We start from the raw sequence: 18,200 nt of genomic DNA, 5'->3' as shown, positions 1-18,200 counted from the left end.
ATGGCAAACCTACTGGAATGGACACCCTAACAACAAACTTCATGAAATCATGCCAAAAATGAAAAAAAAAAAACAAGAACAAAATACGAAATTAAACAGAAAAGAAGTCAAACTAACAAGAATAAAAATAGGCCATACCCACTTAACCCACTCATATCTCCTAAAAAAAGAAAGCCAACCCATCTGTATACCTTGTCAAACACCACTCACAATCAAACACATATTAATTGAATGTACTGATTTTGTAACAGTAAGGAATCGATTCTACAAAGAAAACAATATTAAAGAGTTATTTGATAAAAACAATCCCCACACCATACTCTCATATCTTAAAAAAATTGGCCTTTATAAAAAACTTTAAAAAGAACCCTTTATACAACAGTCCTGGATATGACCCAAAACTATATCCGATGGTGAGGCCCCAGCTTGCGGGCCTTGGGGAGTGTGGAGCTACCCTTTAATTGCCATTGCTCCAGGTCCACTCTGACCCGGAGTGGTAGTACCTGTTAGGGTCCCAACTATGGGTTAAATAGAATCCGACTTAAACAAATATACTCCATTAAAAAATCCTTCCTCAAAATCACTAGATTCGGCATTAAATAACCTGAGAATAGTTGATATGCCGTAAGGCAAAAACAACCAACCAAGTTAGGCAAGGTACATCTGAAGAAACTCGGAAGATGCATCGATTGAAACACTGTGCAAATAACATTCAAGATGAGAAGACGTTTGAAGAATCCAAATAATACGATTTGATCCTTAATTTGAATCTTTTATTATAAAAATTCAATAGTCTTTTCTTGAATTTTTTTTTCAGGAAATGAAAGGCAATTTCAAAAATCTTTTATCAACGTTTCTCTGGCCAGATATTGAAAAGTTGTATTTCGATGTAAGTATTCGTTTGCATAACTTCTATCTCTCAATATCTTAATCCATAAAATTTTAAAGATAACATCTCTGAAGAAAAAAAAATGACATATGCATGTAGGTATGATATCCTTCTTACACATTTACACAGTATGTTGCAACTATACAAGAGCGTGGTTGTAAAAAAAAAAAAAAATAGTTCTTCAACTGAGTAATAAATTGCAACATTTAATACACAAAAAGTTTGGGTATTCCACAAACCCAAATGTAAGCAACAATGTCCTAAATCTATCCTCTCAGAAGTTGTCGCTTGAATTTTTAGTACTGGATTATGGTTTGGAATTTTGTATTCCATCGTCTAGTGTTAAATGTGAAGAAGTATTTTCAGAATTTGAAATTCTCAGTTGAATCTATTTAAAAAAAAAAAAAGAAAAAACGAAATTTTAATATTTAATTTTATTTATAAAAGATCTACACATCAATTGTGCACTTTGAAGAAATAGTTTATATGTGTGTGTGTATATATATATATATATATATATATATATATATATATAATGTGTTTGTGTATATATATGTGTGTGTGTGTGTGTGTGTGTGTGTGTGTGTGTGTATATATACTAGCAGGAAGAGATGACGTTGCCTAGGATTGAATGAGGATCAACGAATATTTCACACTTCCATTAATTTTATTGTCATCAAAATCGGTGAAATCACGTTTTTCAATCAGATTGATTGATTGCCTGCTCTAGTCAGGTACCCACCATGGTACACCAGAATGAAACTTCACATGCCTCCCCAAAGTGACTTAATTCAGAATACATTGTAATGTATAGAACCTGTGGTTGATTTTATAAAATTATTTTTATACAAGGGCTTGAATTAAAGTTTTAAATGCAAAAGTCAGATATCATGGTTCAAATGTGCTCTAAACAGAAACATTCATTTTGAACATACCCCTGTCTTATCAAAGAACCTGCTGTTGGTTTTATACCCTTGGCCCTGCTATTTGTGCAGTGATAAAATTTCTAAAATGCATTTGTGATGTTAGGCTGTAACAATGTTAACTTTTGTCAAAATTGGACTGTTTCTTCTTTAATTGGATTTTTTTGATGATTGATACTTATCAGGAGCATTTTAATACAAAACCTAAGAACATTGCCAGACACATAAGAAATATTTGTGGAATCCATAGAAAACGCACACACACACACACACACACACACAAAGTGCTTTATACATATGTATATATATTGTATATTTTGGTGTATAAGATGACCCTTAAAATAAAAAAAAATCATCTTTAAAAACCAATATTTCATAACATATGGGGGGTGGGTGGGGGGGGGGGGTCAATCTCTAGCCTAGACTAAACAAACATGGTTTCGTGATTTAGCAGTTGTCTTATACAACCGATATATGATAAATTTATTAAAATTTGCTCCAATTTTGTACCCTGACTTATCTGATGGTTGCCTTATACGCAGAAAATATATGGTGTATGTAATAGAAAAAATTATCAATGTTCATCTCAAAGTTTATAATATGCTTTGTCTGTTTCTGTTTTCCAGAAAAAGAAGTTTGAGATCCGTTCTGTCGGCCGGCCGGAAGGACGCAAATTTACTTACTATACAGAAAGCGATACCAAGTCAAAATATATTCTCTCTATTTGTCGTAATACTCACATGTTTCATTTAGAACTGGAACCCAAATTAATGGAAATTCGCCACCTGCAAGCTGAAGGTATGTCTTGACATCAGCTCACTCTTGTTCTCTCGCTCTAATTAAAAAAATAAATATTTGCATTGTGACAGCTTCTATGATTTCATATTTTCAAAGTAAACAATGTGTCTAAAAATGAAGAAAATCTTTAATACATGTAGATGTGCTTGTGTGTGTGTGTGTGTGTGTATATATATATATATATAGGTTTAATAAAATATGTTGAGAAACACTTTAGTAAGAGTTAAAAACATATTTATTATTTGGAAAGGAAACACAAATAGAGGTGAAAGTCCTAAATCTATGGAGTTTCGAAGAAATACTTTCCTTCTCGTTAGAGGAAGGAATTAGCAAAATGCATAAAGAGATTTTGCCTGTAAAGTATTTAAAGAAATAGAGTATGAAAAGGATCATACTAGCGTACAAATGAAGTATAAAACAATGAAACAGATGGAGAGGGGTAAAAAGGAAAGTTGGTTCCACGTTAAAGGTTGTTCCCATGGTTGTTGAGTTCAAATCCAGTGAATCCAAGAAGGTGATGAAGGTAAAATATCCAAGTTTGTGGTAATCCGAATGCATGTTGTTGGAGTTTTAAATGGTCCAAGAAATAAATTTCTGTGCGACTAGGCACAGATGAAAAAGTCTAGCCTGTGAGTTTAACCAAAGAGAAAGCGATTTGAAGAGTAAGTAGAGAGAAGTAGTACTTGGTGGACTGAGTTAATTCAAGAGTGAAGGAGAGTATTAACCCAATAATCAAGGCTGTTTAATGCTGTGGAGTGAGCTATATATTTATTTGTAAAATCAAGGCAACCAAATATAAAATAAGAACATCATATGGTGTATTTCCTTACGCATTACAATTGTTTCGTAACCATTTGGACAAATTCAAATATCATTTAAAAATATTCCAAAAATAGTTGCTATTCAGATGGCGAAAGACATTTCTTATACATATGAATGCATTCATAATCCCTATTTTAAAGGATTAAGCCGTTAGACTCACCTCTATCCCAATTTTCATATTTTATTTAAAAAAATTTTTTTAATATTTTTTCGATTGCTGGAGAGCCATGAGATGAAATATTGCATTATTTTTAAACCCATAAAACAGTTTTTTATAGTAAACAACTGATGATCCCTTATGTTAAAACTAGTATGTTCTTAGATGCAAACTAATGCAGTGATTGTATGAGATTGGCGAAGAAAGTGTTTTTCAATAAAAGACTTGTGACTTTTATTTTCCTATTTAAAGGTTGAATAAGCTCCAAGAATAAAATTATATATATATATATATATATATAAAATAAAAAGGGAGACAAAAGATCATTGTTTTTTTTTTTTTTTTTCCATCCTCAGATAAAAGAAGGTATCGTGAATCGTATATCTACAGTGATGCCCGTGATTTGGTGGTCAATGGTGGTCTGATGTCTTATTGTACTCCAACTACCAATAGTGGCCGATCAGAGACGGGTGTTGTACAGCGGTGTTCGGTCGTCAGTGATACAAGCTCCAATACAACATCAGGAATTGTCAGTGATAAGGTCACTGTCAGTTTTGATGAAAACGACGGTAAACCAACATTCATTCTGTGTTGACAAGAATTCAGGGTTTTTTTTTTTTTTACTCTTAAATATAAACGCCCTCCATCGTACAAAAGTATAAATTGTATGTTATATGATTTTTCATTTTTGATGCTTGTGTAGATTGGTGTGCTTTTAAACCAACACATTTCAGGTGAAAATATTAGGTACTTACTTGTCATGTCGAAATTAGTGTAATTCCAAAAATTGCAGAAATTGTGTTTTTTAACAAAAAATCGTCCAGTTACATTTTGTTTGAAAATGGTGGACCTTCAAGTCAAGGGAGATAAAACAGTTTATCAGACTGAATTAGTCACAACTTTTCCACTTTAAAACATACGATAAAAACTTGATAAATTTTATTTTTACGTTTAATTAGTTTTCTTCTGAATCATTTTTATAATTTTTTTTTTTTTTTTTTTTTAGATTTTAATCAAGCTCTCTTGTTTTCCTGAAACTTTCCTTTTTTTAGGACATGTAATCTGCAACTCTTTTTCTTTCTCCTAATAAATTGTGACTATAATTCTTCCTTGGACATCATTCTGAACAGATTTTCTATAATCAGCTATGGAAACATAATTTTTCCCCCTAATTTAAATACTAAACTTCAATTTTTCCCTGTATCTTATTGCATGTCTAATAAAAAAAAACAAAAAAACATTTCTTGTGCTTTAATGTCTTACAATTAATCCTGCAAAAAAAAAAAAATAAATAACATTTTTTTTACTTTAATTCCAGATAACGGCCATGAAATCCTAATTGACAGTCCTCCAAGAGCCAATGTGTTAAGCACTCCTAATCAAAGCCGAAACAAATTTACAATCCCACCTCGAGAAACTGTCACAAATTTACAAGGTATTTTAATGAAGGCCATTTTTGAAAATTATTGTCAATTCTCTAAAATTGTTTAAAACCTTAAAATTATGATTCAGAACTCTTGCGTTGTATTTTTTTTTTGTTTTTTTTTTTGCTGTTCATCACAAATTTGTATCCAAAATCTGATTTAGTTCTTGTTCAGAATTGGAACACAAATTTATCAAAGACCAGCATATATTAATTACTTGTAGCCCTCTGTTGATGCTGCTATGTGCCTATGACTTTTCATCAATTATATTACTCATAAGAACACAAATATGTTAAGTAGTATCCCATATAAGTGGCTGTTTTGCAAAGACAAACAATATCAGGCTATTGAACTGTTTGCTATCCAAACCATTATATAAAAATAATTTTATAAAATCAACATTAGTGCAGTGTAGACTACAATGTATTGTGGACTATGTCACTATAGAAATGCATGTGAAACTTTCTCTTGGTGCATCGTGGTAGGTCCCCGACTGAAGCAGGCAATCAATCGATTTGATTGAAAAACAGGTGAGTTCACAGATTTCGATGACAATAAAAGTATTGGAAGTAATCCTGGACAATGTTAAGTCTCTCTGCTAGTGTTTTCATAAATTAATACTAAGCTTTACAGATTCTTAATACATTATACTACAGAGATAATTATAATTTTGTTAAATTTTTAGGCTACTTATACAGTTTAATTAAGACATTAAAAAAAATGAAAATATTGAAAAGTTATATTGTACATACCTGTTATGGAATTAAGTTCTCTGGAAAAAAAATTCACTTAATTTGATCAAGTAGTTTTTTTTAAAGTGGAAAATCAAATTTTAATGAGATCGATCTATCGTCGCCATTTGCCTGTTTATGGACACAAAGAGTGGGGGTGCCTTTAAACGAAAAATTGATTAATAAAGGATAAAATGAAAAGGATTAAAAAAAGACAGAGAAACTGTAAAATAAATTTTAAAAAAAAACTCTAAAAAATTTATCTAGGTAATTTTTTCTGCCCATGTTTAAAAATAATTTTGACAAACTTTAAGCAGTGATTAGAGTTATCTCCCCTGGTGCTCCCTTCTCATAAGCGGAAAAAAAAAAGATGGCTGCTACTCGATCGATCTCATTAAAATTTGATTTTCCTCAGTAAAAAAAAACTGATCAAATTAAGTGATTTTTGGGGGGGTATGAAAACTTTATTCCATAGTGAATATGTACAATATAATTTTTTTTTTCAATATTTTCATTTTTTAATGTCTTGATTAAACTGTACAAATACCATTTTTAGTATATTTAAACTATTTCCTTACATTAAAGATTCACTCAAGGTAAGTGACTCCAATTCAAGTGATGGAAGTTTACTTATAAGAATGACTAACATGATGAAGTCTTAATAATTTTAGACCATTTTGTCCAATTTGATCATTTATTGCATGACAAAACGATTCTTAGAATTTTAGTAAAGTTCAAAAGCGATTGATTTATGCTATTTAATAAGTATATAATTTCAAAGATCACTGACGAGAAGGATTCTGAAAAAATGTACAACATGAAAAGAGGAAGGTCTCCTTCGTTCTAGTAATTATTAGCAGTGGTACCCAGTCTTGCTCAGTCATAAAATATATTTAAATATAATAATTTATGCAGATTTCTTAAATATCATCATAGAGTTCTGTATTATGATTATTATAAATAATATTGTACTTGATATGTAGTAGTGATTTAAAAAAAAAAAAAAAAAAAAAAAAAGACTTGGGTGCCATCAGCTGAAATTGAAACCAAAACTTATGAAAAATTCCTGGTAAAATTATTTATTACAAGATTCAAGCAAGCTAGGACACCCAGACGGTCCACAAAATTTTATAATTATTGCTATAGGAGCAACTGGACTCGTGAAAAAGAATTTCAAAATCTACCTGGCAAATATATCTGGTTAACTAAGTGCAAGAGAGATACAAATAATTGCATTTAAAGGGACAGTTAGAATTTAAAAAAAAAAAAAAAAAAAAAAATCTCCGTTGGAATGTATGAAATAATGGGTGAATATCTTGCCTCCAGTAGGATGCCTCATCCCCAGCTAGAACAAAATAATATAAAATAAAAAATTCAAATTAAAAAAAAAACTCTGAGAATTTTATCTAAATGAATAAGTGCAAAAAACTTTTCATTTATCACATTAGTCCTTGTCCAGAATTCAACCCAATTAAAGAAACAAAAATACAGGAAAATCTTTAACGTACGAACCCGTCCTCCAACGTCACATTCCAAGAACTATGCAGATTGATTTTGTATTTTTTTTATATAGAAAATAAATTTTTTCCTTCCATGACGGGTACATACATCATAAAGATTCTTCTGTGTTTTTGTTTTATAAAATTTGTTTGAATTCTGGACTTGCACCATCACACCTGAATAACCATAACAAAAAAAAAAAAAAAAAAAAAAATGGATTGCTTTATTTAAATCAATAATACAATATAGTGTTTTCAAATTATATAATGGAGAGCAAGTACTCAAACACATCTGTAGGCCTAATTTGCAGGAATAATTTTTAAATTAATGTTTGTTGTGAATCATTTGTAATGTGCCCAATTTTCATATATATATATATATTTACCAGTGGTGAAAAAACCGGACTAGAGTGCTCAATGTGTAGCCAGAGCAGTATATATGAAATTTATTACTGTGAGTCCAGAATGAGTTTACATTGTTTCAGCTGGAGGAAAATTCTCAAAAAGAAGAGGAAATATCCAACTAGCATCGTCAGAATTCATAGATGGACTAAGTTATAATATCAAATAAGAATGGAAAAATCGTAGATGAAGGGGAGTTAGAAAAGAAGGGGGAGTGGAAGGGAGAGGACGTTGGAATTTAAAGTAGTAGGAGTGTATATAATAAGAGGGGGAGTTATAATTAAATATTAATTATGTGTTAATTCTTAAATACGTTTTTCTAGTTTATAATGGTTTAAAATTAAAACCGTTATAAACTAGAAAAACGTATATAAGAATTAACACATAATTAATATTTAATTATAACCCCCCTTATTATATACACTCCTACTACTTTAAATTCCATTCTGGACTCACAGTAATAAATTTCCTCTCTCTCTCTCTCTCTCTATATATATATATATATATATATATATATATATATATATATATATATATATATATATATATATATATATATATACACTTAGAGGTATAAGTGATTTGAGGTTGTAAAATAAAAACATATGCAATAGTTTTGTCAATATTAAGAATATTATTGTAGTTATTTAATAGAAAAGGATACAATTTTAATTTTCATGCATTAATTTTCAAGGGAGGTAATTAAAGAAATGTAAGTTGGTACGCATTTAAAAAGAATACTTAGTGAGATTAGTGAATAGCCACCTTATGATGGGTAGTTTTTATTTTTACTTGTATTTACATAAATTATTACATAGATACGCACATAACACATTTTTCATTTTTTTAATTTATGCAGATTATATGCTGGCAGCTCCTGTATCCAGCAATAGAAGTCCAAAATTTGACAATGGTCCACTGGAATTATACAAATCTACAAACCGCTCTGCAAATAGCCCAAGTTCCAAGAATAGCTGTCCACACTCACCTTTGTCTCAAACAAACAGCGGTGGCAGCTACCGAAGTCACCTGCTACCACAACAGCAATCACAACAGCAGCAACCACCACCGCAACAACCAACACCACCACCACCTCAGCAACAGCAACAGACCCCACAGCCAAGTCCACAACCCCAGTTAGTCAACCCACCTACTCCTAGCACCCAGCAAATTTTATACAGTAGTAAGATCCCTCTAAAGTATGCAATAAATGGACCTCCACAAGCAGCTCTGCCACAGCCATCATCCCCCTGTGAGAAACCAAGCAAGCCAGTTAGCCGCAATGTTAGCCGAAAGGACAGCTTCAAACAGCACAGGTTATTGCATGTGGAAACCGATGCTACAAAAGACCCAACCCCAATGCCAACCGAAACCCCAAAGACTGATCCCAGTGCAAATAAATACTCTCTTCCACCCCCACTTCCTGTGTCACATCCGCCAAACATGGAACCGAGGATGCTGCCAAAAAATCGGGTTTCAATCCCAGTCATCAACTACAGTCCACCATCGTCTAATCAGAACCTTAATTCCACAACAGGTGCGGCTCTTGATCATATGGTTGCTTGGGGGAACTCATCTATTAGACCGGTCACCCTGGAACCTATGCCTTCATGGGCAACAAGTAATGGCTTGCCCCCATCTTCAGCTGACAAACTAGCTCCAACTCCAATAGCAGGAGCATGGGCAGCAAATGGTGACACTTCGGTCCAAGATGCCTGGAACAAAAATCTTGCTGATCAACTTGCAAGCTCGATACCAGCCAACCAACAGTGGAAAAATTTGCCCTCTGATCACCCAGCCTGGCTGGGTGATGCCATCCAACCATTGGCCAGTAACGATTGCCGTGGTTTTAGCACCATGGAGGCTATTGGGCCAAAACATAATCTACCAGACATCTTGCGGTGTGAACTTCCATCACAACGGCCCAACGATGCCAGTTTATTGACTGTCCTTCCCACTCCATCTGCTGCTGCTCCCTCTTCTTCATCGGATGTTTTAGATTTAAATGGACACACTCAGCCAGTGGAGGCTATCGCTTCCACCTTAATGGACAAGGGTGCTGGTGTTATGCCTGCTGACCAGTCAGCAAATATGGTCAGGAATCAGGTAAGATAACCCAAATTATTTATTTTAAAAAATTTTATTTTATGGAAATTGCTTCAGACCAGGCATGAAGTCACTTGATGTAATGAGGTAAAAATTTTTTAAGAATATAAAAAATATCAGTTCATGATAAAAAAACTAGCAAATGGACAGGTTATGGCCCAGGACACAGCAATTCTTTCCCCTTTGTCAAATACTTCACTCGTAAAATGTGAGGACTACGAAGGGAAGCTAAAATTAAGAAACTGCCAAAAGTAAAACCGAAGCTCCAATTTCTTCACAATGAGCTCAATACAGAGTATATAATGTAAAAGATGTTTTTTTGCAAAAGATTCTTACAAAGGGGTCACTACTTATCAAGGCACAGAGGCCAGTCGAGGATAAGGGTTAATGTGTGTATGGTAGTCCTTAGGACAGTAGTGTAGTAATCGTTTGTGGTGGAAATTTGATATAATTAGATTAATGAGGGCGGTTCCATAAGAACTTGTTTATGTTGGACTTGAAGACAATGATATTGCAGTCTGCTGGAAAGTAGACCAGTGGAACAGAATTCCACTGCTGGGCAGTTCTTGGAAAAAAGTTTGTTCATGGAATCCATGTTTTGGTTCATGCACCGATAGAGATTTTTAAAAATAGATAAAACAAATGTAATTTAGACTTTTAAACAATTTTTGTTCAACAAATTATTTTTTTATTTTTTTTTTTAAATAGTACTTTTTGAATAAATAAAGCTTCCAATATAAAAAGAAAACCTTAAAGAGTGACATGAAATTTTGATAAAATGTATGAAACTAACTTGCAAATTTGACATTTTTTTTAATTAACTAACAGATTGCCCAGCGTTGTCCTGGTCCTAAAATACCCCTAAATATTCTATTTTAGTTTATGCAGAAACTGAGACGTGCGTGCAAGTATTGATTTTTTTCTAGACAATTCACTCATTGTAAGTAAAAAAAAAAAAAAAAGATACTAAAGTTGAGATCAAAGCAAGTGAGTCAAGTACAATAACCATTAAGCCAGCTTGCCACAATCTTTAAAAAGTGTTTTCAAACCTACTTATTCTTAAAATAAGGAAGCTGTCATGTGAACAATTTGCATGTGCAGTCGTGAAACAGTTGACAAATCTGATGACTCCCCCACCTCATACAATTTTTTAATTTTGACCCCTTAGCAGCTCTTTTTTCCGGATGAAAACTAATTAATAAGTTTTTCACATGTATGAATATCATATATACCAAATTTCAAGTCTGTAGATAAAAAAATTTGTTGAGTGTATAGGTTGAGAGTTGTCCTCATGCACACACATTCTCACTTTTAAAAATATATAGATAATGGCTAAAAAATAGTTTCAATAACACTAAATTAAGACTTTTTCTACAAAAACTTATAAACCAAATGAAATTTGTGATATCATATAGAACCTTAGTTGAAAAATAAATTGGTTTAGAATCCCCTTTCGGCTTGAAATTGTTTCTGAGCAGTAAAAATAGAAGTGTTAGCAGCTAAAAAGATGTTGCCTGACTAGAAATCTTGTTACTAATAAAAAAAACCAAAATGTTGGATCTCTCATCTTGGTCTATACACAAACACTTGAATGAAGGTACTATTTTATACAAATAAAAGTATTTGCAAATTTTTATAGGTAATATTTTTAAAACGATTAGCATATAATTAGAAGAGTAAGCGAATATTTTGTACATTATTTTAGACAACATGCATTGCATGGAAAAAGAAATGATACGAGAATTATACGATGAAAGTGCAATGTGTCTCAAAGACAGGCTTAGATCTGATCTGATGATTTCACAAAGATTAAATCTGAATAGTATGAGAAGGGGGCAGAACAGGAGACTTTGTTGATATGGTTGCATTAAAGAATGAATAAAAGTTTTTGGGTTCATAGATATAGAGTAGAGGTAGCAGGTTCAGCTCACAAGAGGACAAGGAAAACATAAGTGGAAGTGATGGACTTAATTAAGAGAAAGAAGGATAAACAAAGACTTGCCCAGAGCTAGGTTAGTCTTGGAAAAAGAATTATACATTTATAAAGAGAGAAAGGTTTTGTTTGAAACCTGGCTGGCGAGGGTTAAGGACATGAGATGCTTATGAAAATGATACAGTGGCTGTGTATTATGAGTCTTAAAAAGACAGGCATAGTTGAGATGACCATAGAGAAAAATTGAATTTGGACACTATAGAGAGAGGTGTCTAAACAGAAGACTTTGTTGGTATGGTCACATTGAAATAAATGGATGAGAGTTATTGGGTTAGTAGATGTAGAACAGTTGAGGCAGCAGGTTTAGTTCATAGGATATGGTGGTTATAGTCAGCTTGTGTACTTGTTAACTTTCGGTGTAGCACTACCAGAAGCGGTTACAAGAGAAATCAGTTCCTTCACTTTTTCTCACTCTTGTATCTCCCCTGTGTATGTATTTTTTTTTTTTTTTTTTTTTTTTTTAATAATAATCATTGAAAAGGTTTTTCAGTTTTATTTTATTTAAGAATTATATATATATATATATATATATATATTTTTAAGAATTATTGAAAACACTTTTTGCGCTCTTTTTAAAAATTTTTTATTGAAGACAGGTGGTTAACTGCAATGGGATAGGAATGTCGAATCTCTCAATTGCATCCATTCGACATTCCTATCCCGTTGCGGTTAACCACCTGATGAAGGCCAAAGGAATAATTGGTTGAAACGTTGTGAAACAATAACTAGAAGGTGAGGATAATAGTTCACAAATAATTAAATAAAAATAAATTATACAAATAATTAAATAAAATAAATTATACAAATAATTAAATAAAATTAAATTAAACAAATAATGAAATAAAAATAAATTAAACAAATAATGAAATAAAATTAATTAAACAAATAATTAAATAAAAATAAATTATACAAATAATTAAATAAAATTAATTAAACAAATAATGGAATAAAATAAATTATACAAATAATTAAATAAAATAAATTATACAAATAATGAAATAAAATAAATTAAACAAATAATTAAATAAAATAAATTAAACAAATAATGAAATAAAATAAATTATACAAATTATGAAATACTGTAAGTCATAAAAACAATTAAAGTAAGTTATACAAATTACTCATCTCAATAAGAATTCCAAATTAATTCAATAATTATTGAAAACACTTAAAAATCTTTTTAAGTAATAAACTATTTAATAAAGACTGTTATTTTTATCTGTATAACTTTAATTTTTATTGTATGCTTTTCGATAATGTCGTTTTCTTGTATTTTATTTCAATAAATCACGTCACAATAGAAATACTGAAGAACAATAAAATTGAAGGAACTGATTTGCCTTGTCACCACTTCCAGTAGCACTACACCAAAAGTTGAAGTACATTAGCTGACTATAACCGATATGGCCAAGGAAAACATAGAAGGAGGTGATAATGATGGTGTGGAGAGGAGATTAAAGGAGACGAAAGACTGACACTGCTACCTCGTCTGTTCTACATCTATTACCCCCACTCACTATCACTATCTAGTAAAAATTGCTTGTATGATTTATCCACCCTCATCCTTGGTGTCCCTTCTTTAACAATGTTGCAACATTTTTGTGAATGTAAAATTTTTGTCAATGTAAATGTAAAAACATCCTGGGCAATGCCAGATTGCCTTGCTCATTTTTTTTTTCACACATTATTATAAATTTTATTTATTTTTCCCCTCTTTCTGTTTTGTAGTCATCTGAACTTTCCAGTTTGGAAGTCAACCATCAAGTTCCAGTTGCTACGCCACCTTCACAACAGCAACAGCAGCAACAACCATCTGTACAATCTTCTCCAGCAAGCCAGCATCAGCAACTTTCGGTTGGAGGAGCAAACTCTGCAGAGTCTGAAGGCAGTAACGTCAACTTGGATGCCAAACCAAAATCACCTACAAAAATATCTCTGAAAAATCAAAAAGAGATCTTGCATCCAGAACTTGAAAAAATCCGATCCGAGGCCGACAGTGTTTCCGTTCCTTTCATCACAGCCCTGTTTAACGATCATTCAATCATGCAAAACAGTACTGGCAGCAGCAGCTTCTGCTCAACGGACAACTGCACCATAAAGTCTACGGATTCGAAAAACGGCCAGGCCTCGAGCCATGACACTGATACCCGAAGGTTGTCGGCCTGCTATCCAAGCAGCACGGGAACCATGCTCACGTTTCACACAAATCGTCCGTTTAGTTGGCACAACGAAAGTTTTGATTTGGACAGAGCACTTGTGGCTAGCGGTTATACCCCAGGGTGTAATGGCACGCCGAACTCTGGTGGCCTTTCCCCCAGTTATTTTAACAATCATCACAGTGAACCGCACACATTGAATAATTACAGTCCGCCTCTTCCAACTTCATGGACTCATTCGATCGCCTGTATGCCCTCGTGCAGCATGTCTACGAACAATTATTCGTTTCAAATCACTACGCAGCACATGATTCCAACTAAACTGTCTTGTGGAGGCCATGATAAAAATGAAAATCCTATTCCACACAAAACTCTTAAAGAAAACATTGGAATTGCATGATTTGCGGCATTGTGGTTGAATCCCGTTAAACTAATGTCCTTTTTTTGTGTGTGTGTGTATGTGTGTGCACTTTTTAATTTTGGGGGCATTTTTTTTTCTGTTTTTTTTTTTTTTTTAACATTTTTTTTATTTGATTTAAAAAGAATATTTTTTAAAACTTGTCTTTTCTCTTTGTTAGTTTTTTATAATTACTTTTTTGTTTTATTATTGTTATCCTTGTTATCCCTTCCTTCTTCATATTATCCTTATTATTAACCTTATGCTTATTCTTATTATTCTTGTCCTTATTATTCTACTTATAAAAATGATAGAAAATGACTATACAAAAACTGCTTTTAGTAGTTTTAATTTCAGTTTTGTTTCAAATTTCATTGGCATCTTTTAAACTTGTGATGTGCCCATTAGGAATATTGTAGAAAATTATTTTGCACGTTTTGTTATTTTTAAATTTGCAAAAAAAACAACAAAAAAAAAAGCAACAAAAAAAGACATGACTGAAAAATAATTGTCTTCTTTCGACTTGATCATTTCTTTCACTTTTCAATTTTATTTTTTGTCGCTTCCATTTTCTTCATCAATTCAAATTTCTCAGATTCCTTCCTTTTATATATTCTTAAAGTTTTCTTTCTTTATAACTTTTGACAGTGTGATGCTAATGTTATCTTATCTTTTATGTTAAGCTGGGAATGTTTTATTTCCTGTTAAGCAAGAAAAAGAAAGAAAAAAAAGGACATGAAGCAATTATATAAGCATTTCACAACTTTTTTTTTTTTTTTTTTTTTTGGTTTATTACATTAAGAATAAATCCTAACAATTTAAAACGAAACAAAAATTTTGAAATATTTTTAAAAGGACATCTTTTTTAAGAAAAAAAAAAATCATGAATTTCCCTCCAAATGTTTTTAAAAGATTCATATTTTGGTTTTATTTAATTTTTTTGTTTTAATTACTATTCATAGAAAATAAGCTTGCCAGTAAAATTATTTTTTAAAAATAATAAAAAAAAGTTTATCAGCATAAACTTGGCCTCTTTATCATCTAATTTTAATTGCATTAAAATAAAATATTTTTAAATTAAAAGAAATCAACAGTAAAAATCGATTTTACATTTATTTTTTACAGTAAAGTTGAAACTTGGATAGCAATTTTGTCCAAAAAAAAAAAAAAAAAAAAAAGAAAGCTATTAAAAAAAAAAAACAAATAAATAAAAGAAAAACATCACAGGTGCTTATGTCTGCTTCACCCTCCCACCTCTCTCCCTCTCTTTTTTCAAACTAGTCTTCCTTCTGTCTATCTGGTGCCCCCCCCCCCTCCTGTTCAATTCTAATCACTCTTACATAGCCCTTTCCACTTCAGAGTTTCTTGCATGTGCTCCTCCTATCTCTGAGCCTCATATGCTCATCCCACTTCCTATCTTTTTCTCTTTATTCTCACACTTTACCCCCTCATTACTACCACTCCTCCTCCTCCTCCTCTTTCGTTTACCAACCTCAAATATCAATCAATGTTGCATATTCTGGTCTGTGGCCTTGCTATTTTGTAATATATATTTATGTACATATAATAATGTACTTATTATTTACCTTTTAACTTGATGTATATAAGAAAATAGTATCTTTTTACCTTTAATAATTTTCATCACTTTGTAATAAACACACACACACACACACACACACACACACACAAAAAGAATAATTCTATATTTAGATTAAAATAATCTTCCCGAAAAGGTGATGTGAGGTGAAAAAGGAATGTTAATTTTTCTGGCATTATTTTTGTAATATTTTAACCCTCTCCCTCTTCCTGTGTGAGCCCCATCCCTTTCCTCATATCTTAAATCTGTGAAGAATTAAACCCTCCTTTCTCTTTTCATAATCACCAGAATTTTGAACCCCCTTCTGTTCTCTGTTCAACGGAAACCCATCTTTTATCTGAATTTGTGGATGAAAAGTTATTTTTTCTTTGGACTTCTGTCCTCATCAACATTTTATAAATATATTAAAATCCGAATGCAATTGTTATAACAGGAGTTCAGTAACCATATTTTGTTTGTGGATCCTCTGAGAGATATTTTTATCACCTGTGAATTGCATATAGGCATACATGATTTTTAAAAAGAATATTGAATGCGTTTCTACCAATAAATCAATTTCATTATGAATATAACAAAATACAAATCTTAGAAATTTTAACAAATATTTCCTAGTAAACAAAATAAAATATGTTTTTTTCTTTTTGTGAGTTCTTTTAAAACTTTTGTGGACCTCCAAGTGTAACGTTTCATACACCATCTACACGTGTTGATATGTAGACACCTGGGATCCACATGTTGCAAACTCAGTCACAAAGGGGGAAAAAGAACAGGAAAGAACTTTGACTCCTGTTTCAGGGTTTAAGAAAAGACCTTTTCTTCTGCATTCTCCCACTACGCGTGACTTCTTGTTAGGGCTGTGACGTCATCTCTAATGTGATCGTCATCTCTAACATGCTCTTTCTCGTTTTTATAGATCTTTCTTTTTTTTCTTTACTGTGATGTCATATCGCACATGGTTCGGTATTTGTATATCACCACCATATGCGCTCTGTTACATGAGGGTGGGGGGGTGCATATGAACCCCACTTGGAATTCCCTGATTTATAAAGATATTCATTCGCGTTATTTTGATTATTCAGACTATTGTTCACATTTTCAGTGTTATTTTTATGTTTCGGTCGCTGTAACCTTTAACCTTCCTCAGGTGTATCTCGTCAAACTCGGAGAATCTGCATAGAATTTTGAACAGAACGCTCATTCTGTTAGTTATGACCAGGTCCTTAATAATTTGCACTTGTTTTGAATGTTGCACTGATAGTTTGAACCTTCAACCTCCAGAAGCGCATAACTTACAACTGAATTTTATCTCCAATATGAGGCCGTCCTGGATATGACCTAAAACTATATCCGATGGTGAGGCCCCACCTTGCGGGCCTTGGGGAGTGTGGAACCACCTTTTAAATTGCCATTGCTCCCAGGTCCACTCTGACCCGGAGTAGTAGTACCTGTTAGGGTCCCAACTATGGATTAAATAGAATCTGACTTAAAAAAAAATATATACTCCATTAAAAATCGTTCCTCGAAATAACTAGATTCGGCATTAAATAACCTGAAAAAGGTTGATATGCCGTAAAACATAAACAACCAACCAACTAATATGAGGCAGCCTTGTTCATGTTCCGTCAGCCATGACTGGGTAGAAGTCCTAAGTAATTCGCAATTGTATTTTGAGTGTCTTCCGCACTGAGGATTGAACCATCAATACCCAGAAGAGTATAACTTGCAACTGAATTTTACCAAGTACTTTATCCACTATGTCATAGGTCCTTGTGGACTGTGAGTTTTAGAAGATACACCCGAAAAAGGTTGGAGGTTACAGTATTTTATCTGTCACACCATGGGTCCTTGTGGAAAATAAGACTCAAGATGAGAACAGTAGTCCAAATAATACGAATAATTAAATCTCATCTAAAAAAATTCAGAAACATAAAAATCATTCGTTTAATTTCTCACCTCGTACATGACCATTAGCTAAAAATGTGAAATGCATCAAATCATTGAATTTTAATACAATGAATGGAAAAAAAAAAATTATTTTCAAGTGATATAAAATGAATCTATACATAATGTGTATATAAATAATTATTTTATGTATCTATTTTTAGTATTTACTTTAACAGTGCTCAATACATGAGTAGAGCTAGGTAATAAATTATGGAAATATATGACAATTAAGCTATACAGAAATTGATGCATTTCTTCCAATATTCTGACGAATGTAAAAAATTCTGTGGAGTTTAATTACCGTATAATTTTCATATATAAAATAAATATATATAAACAAAATGAACTGATGATGCATGAAA

At 32.1% G+C, this 18,200-nt stretch overlaps 1 protein-coding gene across 1 annotated transcript in view; it reads left to right on the top strand.

Annotated features, from left to right (window-relative positions):
* The window catches only part of LOC145293979 (uncharacterized), a 216,152-nt gene extending 200,831 nt beyond the window's left edge, over window positions 1-15,321 (top strand). The window contains exons 8-13 of the mRNA XM_080140864.1: window positions 818-889; window positions 2,439-2,610; window positions 3,946-4,158; window positions 4,908-5,024; window positions 8,505-9,751; window positions 13,473-15,321. Coding sequence (XP_079996990.1) covers window positions 818-889; window positions 2,439-2,610; window positions 3,946-4,158; window positions 4,908-5,024; window positions 8,505-9,751; window positions 13,473-14,300 — 2,649 coding nt within the window. The 3' untranslated portion in view covers window positions 14,301-15,321. The remainder of the gene's footprint in view (window positions 1-817; window positions 890-2,438; window positions 2,611-3,945; window positions 4,159-4,907; window positions 5,025-8,504; window positions 9,752-13,472) is intronic.
* The last annotated feature ends 2,879 nt before the right edge of the window (window positions 15,322-18,200 follow it).

Source organism: Euprymna scolopes, chromosome 15, assembly GCF_053919585.1.
Source record: "Euprymna scolopes isolate OS-2025 chromosome 15, ASM5391958v1, whole genome shotgun sequence".
Taxonomy (NCBI): Eukaryota; Metazoa; Mollusca; class Cephalopoda; order Sepiida; family Sepiolidae; genus Euprymna; species Euprymna scolopes.
Note: the sequence above shows the minus strand (reverse complement) of the source record. Positions and strands in the feature narration are given on the sequence as shown.